This window comes from Fusarium mangiferae (genome assembly GCF_900044065.1).
Source record: "Fusarium mangiferae strain MRC7560 genome assembly, contig: FMAN_scaffold014, whole genome shotgun sequence".
NCBI lineage: Eukaryota > Fungi > Ascomycota > Sordariomycetes > Hypocreales > Nectriaceae > Fusarium > Fusarium mangiferae.
In genome coordinates, this window is record NW_024573934.1 from 825676 (window position 1) to 835266 (window position 9591).

The 9591-nt window shown below is 46.8% G+C and overlaps 4 protein-coding genes across 4 annotated transcripts; all 4 read right to left on the reverse strand.

The window, feature by feature from the left end:
* Positions 1 to 467: 467 nt before the first annotated feature.
* FMAN_14912 (uncharacterized protein) lies at positions 468 to 2471 on the reverse strand (the record flags this gene model as incomplete). Its single annotated transcript, XM_041822775.1, has 1 exon — positions 468 to 2471. The coding sequence occupies one exon, from the start codon at positions 2469 to 2471 to the stop codon at positions 468 to 470; it is 2004 nt and encodes a 667-aa protein (XP_041688422.1).
* Positions 2472 to 2937: 466 nt separating this feature from the next.
* On the reverse strand, positions 2938 to 5073 carry FMAN_14911 (uncharacterized protein; the record flags this gene model as incomplete). The annotated part of the gene is made up of 4 exons (XM_041822776.1): positions 2938 to 3889; positions 3937 to 4007; positions 4054 to 4588; positions 4637 to 5073. 4 exons carry the CDS (start codon positions 5071 to 5073, stop codon positions 2938 to 2940), a joined length of 1995 nt encoding a protein of 664 aa, XP_041688423.1.
* Positions 5074 to 5393: 320 nt separating this feature from the next.
* On the reverse strand, positions 5394 to 7567 carry FMAN_14910 (uncharacterized protein; the record flags this gene model as incomplete). The annotated part of the gene is made up of 4 exons (XM_041822777.1): positions 5394 to 6369; positions 6418 to 6488; positions 6538 to 7072; positions 7128 to 7567. The coding sequence occupies 4 exons, from the start codon at positions 7565 to 7567 to the stop codon at positions 5394 to 5396; spliced, it is 2022 nt and encodes a 673-aa protein (XP_041688424.1).
* Positions 7568 to 7937: 370 nt separating this feature from the next.
* On the reverse strand, positions 7938 to 9141 carry FMAN_14909 (uncharacterized protein; the record flags this gene model as incomplete). The annotated part of the gene is made up of 3 exons (XM_041822779.1): positions 7938 to 8633; positions 8682 to 8999; positions 9055 to 9141. 3 exons carry the CDS (start codon positions 9139 to 9141, stop codon positions 7938 to 7940), a joined length of 1101 nt encoding a protein of 366 aa, XP_041688425.1.
* Between the last annotated feature and the right edge of the window lie 450 nt (positions 9142 to 9591).

The window sequence follows — 9591 nt, forward strand, 5'->3', positions numbered from 1 at the left end:
ATTGATGAATGACCTGCGCGAGTGGGGAAGAGGTTCGCCATTTTTGGAAAACCTGCGGAGAAGTCTGTTGGCTTGGCCTCAATGCCAAGCTCAGCCCTACGCCTTGGTCTCTGACAGCTCCAATGGTGTTGAAGAAATCGTCGGTATTCCGCTCAGCTGCGGAGAGAAGCTTGAAAATGTCTTGGACTCGGCTGTGAGGGTCATGAAATGTTGTGAGGTTAGGACTCGAAAAGAACTTTGGTCTTGTCGACAGCAAGAAGTGAAGCCTAAAGATAGACCAAGATACGCAAATTACCTAAATATTTTCGCCAATTTGACCGTGATCACTAATTTTCCTGTCTCCAGAAGCGCCACCTGGATGCTTTCCATGATCCTACCGAAAAGACACTCTCCTACCTAGAATTATTTTTCGTCTCTAATATTACAGTATTGTTACAACCTCCTGTCCAAGTTCCCGTCCTCGTCCGCTACCGCGACAATGGTCTGGGCCACGGGAACATAACCTCGTAAGTCGGAGCACCGACAAAGAAGCACAAGCCAAGAACCCACTCTTTTGTATACAAACGCAAAGGTCCGTTGTGTCCATCATCTAATAGACGGACTCCAAGGGACACGTGATGGTCTAGGTCATTTGCCAGGTATTCTTCATCGGGCTGGTCTTCCGACCAGAGCGACGTGAAGACATGTGTGAGATCATCCTCTTGTTGGCTAAACAGCTCTTCCGACTCATCGGGATTTCGATTGCGGATGAAAATCGCGCGGACTGTTGTAGCCTCTCCAGATGGGTCGCATAGATAGCCTAGTGTCAAGGGTTGATCTGCGTCCATGGCTCTGACAACCTCCTTCGCCATGAGCCTTCGATACCGAAGGCTGAAAGACTCATCCTCATCTACAACAAAGGCATCTTCCTCAAGGAAGTCCTCCATGTCATCCACTATCTCCGCGTCTTTGCGTCGTTTTTTTGCCTTGACAAGCTCGACTAGCTGTCTCAGCCGGGTCCGCTCGTAATCTGATAATTGCTTTTCACCTTTCTGAACTGCCTGTGATAAGCGTGGTGATGACCGCGGCGCTCGAAGAGTATCGTCTAGCTTCCAGAGATGACCTCTTGTGACTATCCCAGTTTTGGTGAAGTTGACATCAACGAAGCGACAGCTCTTGTTGAAAGTCAACCTTTTCGCACCCTTAGGAGCTCTAAAGTCGTCAAAGAAAAGGCTATTGATCTGCTCAACCATTGGCTCATGTTCTGACACAGGTGGCTCATCATTCTTGAGTATCTCGCCATTTACGAGACGAAGGGCCATTATCGCGAGGTCCAAGTTCACACCGCTGTCTTGAAGCCGCGTACTGTTGAGACGTGTCGCGTATTGGCAGCAGTTGGCAATAATCGCCAGACAATCCCAAGGCTCGGTGACGCCTCGTTTCCGAACGTCTGAAACAATCGTTCCAGACATGGAGCTTGAAAGTGACAGCAATATGGTGTACTTGCCAGCCGTCGCCAGTATGTGATCAATCATTTCATCATCCTCACTCGTCACAAAGTGATGTCGGCGAAAGCCAAGACAAAATTTCGTAGCGCTTTCTGAGAATCTAGCAGACTGGACACTCAACTCGCCGGGTACTACACCAAACATCGGTTTCTTGCCACTAAGTACCGACCGTTTTGTGTCTTCGAAATCGGCGCTGTGATGGATCAGGAGGGTCATCTTGAGACCAGCTCTGTAGTTCTCCTGGAACGTCCACGCTCTCGTCCACCATTTGTCGCGAGTGATTTCGTATATCAGGCATAGCATCTTACGAGCTTGACTATACTCTGCGCCCTTAGACAGCGCGAACCCGCCCTCGTGGTACTTGACAAGGGCACCTTTGAGTATAGAAGAGAGGGTCCTCATCTCATCCTCATCTTGAATCGGGCGGCCGAGTAGCGCGACAGGATGATCGCTCAGCGAGTAAACGCGATCCATTGCATCGAGAGCGTGTCTCTTTTGTCGGCACTCAGTATGTGTGCATGCTGACTGCTTGCATTTCTTTTGCGGGATACTATGCCGATCAATCCACAGAAGCGGCACGCCATGGCACTGCATATACTTGGTGATCCGTTCAAGCACCGAATTTCGTACTGAGGAGCGCCAAGCTTCTTGCCCATCCCTTGTCTCGATTCTGTGGCCTTCTTCCTTGGGATTCTGCGTCTCATGCTCGGAAGCGTCCCAGGTGTACGAAAGCGCAACAAAATTACTGTCTGTGAATCCATTGACAGTTTTTCTGAACCAATAAGGTGTCTCGGACTCTTCATTCTCATCTCGAGTAAGCTTTCTCTTCTTGGATTGTCGTCGGCCGAGACATTCGAGATTCTCGACGATCCATATCATCTTTTGCTGCGGGATTCTGCATTTTTGTATCTGGAGGAGTGACGAGATGATGCTCGGTTCGTCTTCAGGTGCGTGACTGCCCCGAAGGACACGTTTTGCGGCCATTCTTTGGGCCGCTGCAAGGACATTTCGGGTTTAGGGGATGCAGCAATTGGACATGGATGAGATTTCTAGTGTCAAGGATGACGACGTCAGCACCGCTAGCTCACGAGACGCGTCGCCAGCTGCCAATCACAATCCTGTCTCCCTGTATGTGGGTACATGATCAGCTTCATCCCTGTAGTAGTTGGAATGGTGTAGGGTATCTGAGGTTATTTAGGATGAACTTGGACTGCTCTTTGACCATATTATTCTCTTGCCCTGATGCAAGGATTCAGCTCTTTGACGTCTAAAAGATGCGTGTATTAGCACACTTTTGTTGATATTAATATTCTTCAAACTCGTAAGAAACAGAAATTGAGTTGTATACTGTCTTTAGATTCATCGATCATGCATCGGAAATGTTTTGCGATACACAATGCAGTCGAAAGTAAATTTGCGAATGTTTCAATTTCAATCATGTGTTTTGAACTCAAACATCTTCTACCCAAGCTCCCGGCATTGACATGTACTGTTTCTTCTCGAACTTCTTTTCCTTCCGCTTCTGCTTTCTGTCAAATCGCTTTCCGGCCACTCGCAATTCCCGATCCACCCATTCTGCTTCTTCCTCACTATAATCGTTATAATAACGAAGAGGAAGCCAAAAAGGCCACCGCTTCAGATATCTGTCAGAGCCGTCCGAAAGACTCAAGGTCTGATGTTTCTTCCAAGCTTCATGCTGCGCAATTAATGCTTGTGTCGAGCCTCCTGGGTGCATTGTGAGCGGTGTCGCAAAGTGTTCATGTTCAGTTAACAGCTCCTTAACAGGGCATTCATCCAGGATTGAAAGGGCCCAGAATGGAAATTGTCTGCCTCTCGACTCCTTGATAAATAATACGCGTCTGTAGTTCGAGAAACCAACTTTCTTGTTAATCCAATATGGCGTGTCACGCCACGTCGCGAAACAGCACTCCGTCTCGACCATGAGGTATTCCTTGATGCTGATGCCAGCTTCCTCTAAAATGTCTAACCAGAAATGCATATGTTCCAGTATCTCGTCCGTGTCCCAATTGTAGAACAAGATATCTTTCAAGGCACTGAATTCAGTGTCGGATCGAAGCTGTTGATGAATGTCAAGCCCTCTCGAGACACAGTCTGCAACAAGGCCTGCCCATCCTTCGATGTTTGTTGTTAAATCGTGCCTGAACTGTTTCATGGCGTATCTCCAGACCGCAGTATTGAAAGCCACCATGTTACTTGAGAAACGAGGCTTGCATGCTTCTACGCATATTTGCGCATTGTAGGGATCTACAATACCTCGCAGAATCATGTGAAACTCAGATGCTAAAATGGAGTCTTGCCGTATCTTGATGTATTCCAGTACGCATCTGGGTCCATCTTCGCCATTAAAAGCGTACAGATATCTTGCACCGCCAATGTGGTTTCTTAAACGTCAGCATATCCGTCCGTATCTGTCTATGGCTAACCGTACCTGCTCGATACGTCAAGGGTTTGACTTGCGAGAAACTTGAGAATTGACTGTGATTTTGTCAAAGCCGCCAGCTGCCGCAGTGTTAGAGAGAAGAACCAATGATTCCAATTGACTTACGCCCAGAAGAGAAGTTTCATTATCAGGATCATAATCATCCCAGGCAATCACTGTTGCAGGCGTCAGAATGCCTTGAGTAAAGTATGTCTTGATTTGACTCAAGTTATCATCCATAAAGGCGGACTCAACCTTCTCACCGATCTGGTGCTGGCCTTCCTGGATATAAATAACCCGTGGTATCTGCAGAGTGATACAGAACGGGGCAAAGTTGCCACGCCGTAGGGATAGTTTCACGTACAGGCTCAGCAATGAAGAGCCTATCGTGAATATAGAATCATCCTGTACTATGGATGAACTTGAGTGGAATGAAACTTCTTCTTTTGTTGTCTTTCTTGTCCATTGTACAAACGCCTTTGTGTTCCAGGCTTGTCTCCATGTAGCAACGACAGTTTCTGGGCTTTTTCGACGCGGGTGATGCTTGTCGCTTTGATCAGGGTTTCTGACAATTCTTGGTTTCTGTGCTCCTCTATCTGTTGAAGCAACTATGGTTGGTAGAGGACTCCTGCTAGCCTTATGGGACGTCATAGTCACAGCCCTGAAAGATTAGAAGGAGTTTTGCATTTTATAGGCTGGTGTACTGTACAGAATATTTGCCGTCATATGTAGCTGAAGCGAGGAAAGGCAACGATCCAGTCCATTCGTGGCATGACGGATCTGGTCTTTATGACGCAGAAACAGGGCTCCAACGGTCTTCAAAGGGTTCCGGGTATTCTTCTGCATTCTTGAGATTGTATCGAGAATGCTATGGATATCGGAGACTTTAGATAGACATTGCTGAATAATACGACTCAACTTCTTGAGCAGATTGACTTCTAGCGTGCTGAAGCTTTGTGTTCCATCCGAAAGAACAATTTCCAAAGAGCAGCAAATAGTCTCGATGTCGTCAAGCTTGTCAGCGAGACTTTCGAGCTCTTGCGACGCTGACTTGTAGGTTGCGATGTATTCCTTGACGGCCTTTGCTGTCTGCACTAGCTGCATCGCTAGGGATACAATCCCGAAGCTTAGAGAGGCAGGGTCCATGATGTGTTGGAATCGTATTAATGCGAAGGACTTGTAGAGAGGAGGATGAGTGTCAGGTCTTTGACGATCGTAGTTAGGGAAATGGGGCTGCGCAGAATGCCTTGGAGGGGCTGTGCACAGCATCGCGATCTCATTCGATGGATGTTTGCTCATTGTCAACATGTCTTGAATTGTGATTCGTCTACTCTCGGAGCCTGCATAAAAGGAGGGGTACATTTGACGATCCTGGAGACCACCTGATCCTGGAGTCTCACCAAATCATTAATTTGAGAAGCAAGAGCTGACCGTAAACAAACAAACAATCCTCCAAAATCTTCCCTTTAATCCACCCATGCTCCTGGAATTCCCTGCCGACCGTTTCGTTTACCGTGAAGCTTTTGAAACCTACGGTGCTCTCGTCGTTCAAAGCGACACTCCTGTAACTCGCAAGCCCGATCAGCCCAATCTGCTAGGTATGTTCTGTTATTCCTGTCACCATCCAGGGAGCTGTACCGATTGAGAGGAGGTATGACTGGCCAATACATCATCGAAACGTGTGATGCATCCAGATTTTTCCCACTGTTCCATTCTTTGAATACCCCTGTGCGTTCATCCCAGTAAGTCCATCGGATTTCCTTGTCCATATATCGTAGTGCGGGGAATTCTGTCAAAAGTTCGCGTATCGGGCACGAGTTATCAGCGTATTCGATCCAATATGGGATCTCTCGTCCCTTGTAATGTCCCAAGAAGAGTTTGCGGCGCACAGCCGAATCCTCAAATTTGCGGAAGCCCCGTGCCTTAGTTTCCACCCAGTAATGATGGCAAGATTTGATGGCAAGCTTCAGATATCTAGTTATGTCGACCTCAGCTAGCTCCAGCATATCGACCCAGCGGCAAACGCGATACCAAGCATCATCGGGGTCAAAGGCATACCATAGAATAAAATATATGGTTGCTGTGAACTGGCGGTGCTTGGAGATGGGGAGTAAGTCTTGGCTGCGTGCCACGATGTCTGTGAATAAGGGTGCCCAGTCCTCCAGCTGAGCATATGACATCTGACGGGCGGAAAGTTGGCTAAAACCAAAGCTCAACTCACTCAGAATGACATCATCGAAGCGGTCCCAGTCGTAAGGAAAGTAATGTCGACAAGCTTCAACATACGCAGTAATACGGCGGGCTTCATGGGTCCGGAGTAAGATGCTGAATTCTGCTGGAGTAATCAATTCTTTGCGGATATGAATGTATTCGAGAATACAGGCAAAGTCTTCCTCTGAACTAGGGTGTTGATATGGAAAGGAGAAACGAGCTGCATGGTTTCTGCCACCCTTAGCACTAAGCATTATATTGAGGTTAAATCGAATATACCTTGGCTCACTGAGATCCATTTGATCCTTTAAGAAGTTGAGAATCTTGCGCGATTGAAGCGACATCGCAAGCTAAAACAAGGTCAGCGCACCTAAGCAACTGAGTCAGAAGAAAACCTACGCCCAATAACGATGCTTCATTTTCGGGATCGTATTCGGTATACGTGACTATTGTGGCGGTCGTAAGAAGCCCTTGGCTGAGAAGATCCTGAGTCGTTTGCAAATCATCAGATTCGAATGCATTCCGGACACTTTCACCTACACCGGTGGCATCTTCGGAGATCAGGAGCACCCGTGGGATCTGCAACCGAACAGAGAAGGGTGCGAGGGACCCTCTCATTATTGATAATTCTATGTATGTGTTCAATAATGATGATCCAAAGGTGAAAGTCGTGCTTTCCTGTGTAAGGGCTAAATGCTGGACATTTGAAGCATTGAAGCCCTGGATTCTCGATTTTTGCGTCTTTTGGAGAAAAGCCAAACTTGAACATTGATGTCTCCATGTCTTGATAATATCTTTGGATTTATGTTGAGGAGACACAGAGTGGTTCGTTGCACTAACTTCTGGAAGGCCAGGGAAATGGGCTGGTCGAGGCAACGACCGAATGACGGGGATTGATGCGCTAGACGCTTGCACGATTTTCATATTCAAAACGCTGAGGTCTTATTAGCCTTTAAAATGCACACTATTTACTGAAATCTTCCACTTACAGTGAAATTAGTTTCATTTTAGAATTGAGCGTTGAGCGCGAATCGTCCAGACTACCGACACAAGTAGCAAGCTGAGATCTGTAACGTAGGAAAGAGCTGCCCATGGTTCTCAACGGGTTACGATTTGACTGGACTTTTGCATAGACTTTGGCTATGACCTGGTTGACCATTGATACTTTGTCGTAGCAGTCTTGAATGGAGCCCTTCAGCTTGTTGAGCACCGGTAGCAGTTCGGGTATCCGAGTTAAGCCATTAGCTTGTGATAAAGCCGCGCCCAGGCAGTTGCATGTAGTCTCAATGTCGTCAAGCTTCAGACATAGTTGCTCTAGTTCCTGTGCGGCTGAATTGTAGGCGGTAACCAGCCCTTTGATGGTCTTTACCATTCCCACTAGCTGCATAGAAAGGGCGGTAATCTCAAATGCCAGTGAAATAGGCTCCATGGTAGCTGAAGAAAGATGGGTGAGTTTGAGGGACGATGAAAATTCTATCGAGGGGTTATATCGAGCAATGTATGACAAGTTTCAGATTAAGAAGACAGCATTATGTGAGGTCGCACAAGGTGTCCTAGTTTGGCGTGATGATTCATCCAGTATCTACTGGCCTTTCTGAGAAAGAAATTGACTGGACTTGTGTATCGTCAGTAACCGAGGAACTGCAGCAACCCTCGACCTATTATTGGCAAGATCATAGGCTGAAGACATCGAGATATGAGCTTCTGATCAGCCGGGCGCAGGGCTTCTACGTGCGAAAAGGGCAGAGTCTCGCCGATCTTGAAGGTAATTAAGTATATGAGAAAGGCTATCTATACTTTTATAATGCCCTTCCAACCATGCCCTTCCCAGATTCTTCAGGTAGACGACCCCATAACTCATCTGTACTTGGGTTGTTTCCCGGGTAAGCAGACAAACTCTCCACGTCAACCTCTCTCAGGACATGTATACTATCATTCGTCGGAACAGTTGGTATAGGATTGGTAGCCGCAATAGTTGTGTTGGTCCTAGAATCGCCAGCGTGGATAAAGTCTCTTTTGCTCGACGTAGTTCCTTTGGTATTTCCCTTATGCATAGACGACAATGGCACGAGAGTACTCTGATTCTCGGAGTTCTTTGTCGGCCGCGATCGGGTTCCGCTGCGATTTCTCACGAACTCAATAAGTTCACTAAGAACGGCAAATTCCAGCTTGAGTTTGATCGAGTAAGTGACCAGCTTAATGCCTTGCTCCCAGACATAAAGGTCATGGAACTCTATGGCAAGAAGAGCGATATCCATGAGAATGATGACGAAGTTGATCGTGAAAAGCTTGTATAGCATGCTTTTTGTGTTGCCGAAAGCTGTCTTAAGGATCTCCATTGACTTCCAGATGTACAGACCAGAGATGATGAGTTCCTGCAGATAGAATATGGACATGGAGATCTTTTCCATGATGTTGAAGATATTGTTGAAGCCCTTTCTATTGTCGCTTGGACTATACTCTGATCCAAAGAGCAGTACAGTCATCGTCGTATGCTGGGCCATGGTGAGTTGGGAATCATGGTGTTAAAGAGCATGACTTACCCAAACGAGACCATTGATGATGATCATAATGAGAACCGCCCGTAGAATCTTGACATCTGTGACAATTAGGTGAAGTCGCGAGTACAAAACAACAGACTGGCCAGTAATGACGAGGACCCAGCCAACAGTCTCAATGATCATGCCAACATAATCGTGTGTAAGGTCGAAGTAGACAACGAGCCATCCTAGACAGTATGGAATGATTCCGAAAGATGCAATTAGAATACTCCAAAAATAAAGCCCAGATCGTCTTTTGAAGGTCAGAGAGATGAGGGTGAGTAGTTCGATCGCGTTGTAGAGTGATAACGTCGATGCAACCTTGGCAAGTGTCAGTGCGTACCACCACCGAGAGGGGCATACAAATAGAGCTTACAACAACAAACACATCTCTGCCAATGTAGACTGTTTCGTCTATGGTTGAGTAGTGAGCATCCCATTTATCACGATGGGGTAACATCATTGTGCCCAGTCGAAAGAAACTTGGGCAGTCGTGAACGTAAAATATGTTGGTAGAAGAGAATGCTTAGAACAGTAAAGGCAGCTTGGCACATAAATGAGCGCAGAATTTCAAGCTTATCCACTGTCAAAGCGTCATAACGGATTATGCCAGGGGTCCAAGGCCGAGAAGCTTGATACACTAAAGAACGGTCTCGATCGGCACACGCTACAGCTTAGTTGTAGTAGGATTGCCTTGGTATGACGCCAAAGATGTGTTATAGGCCTTTAGCATATGCCCATGAAAGTCAAAGAATATCGTGGCTTGTAGAGAGCGCATGTGACCCAATAGGTAACGCCATAGCATTCCAAGCATCCCGTGCGCCCGCTTTCACTCGGCAAAGCTGATCTCGAACTCTGATCAAAAACGCAATCACGTACCCTTTGATGGATTCTTAAGCTACTGGCAAGCTTA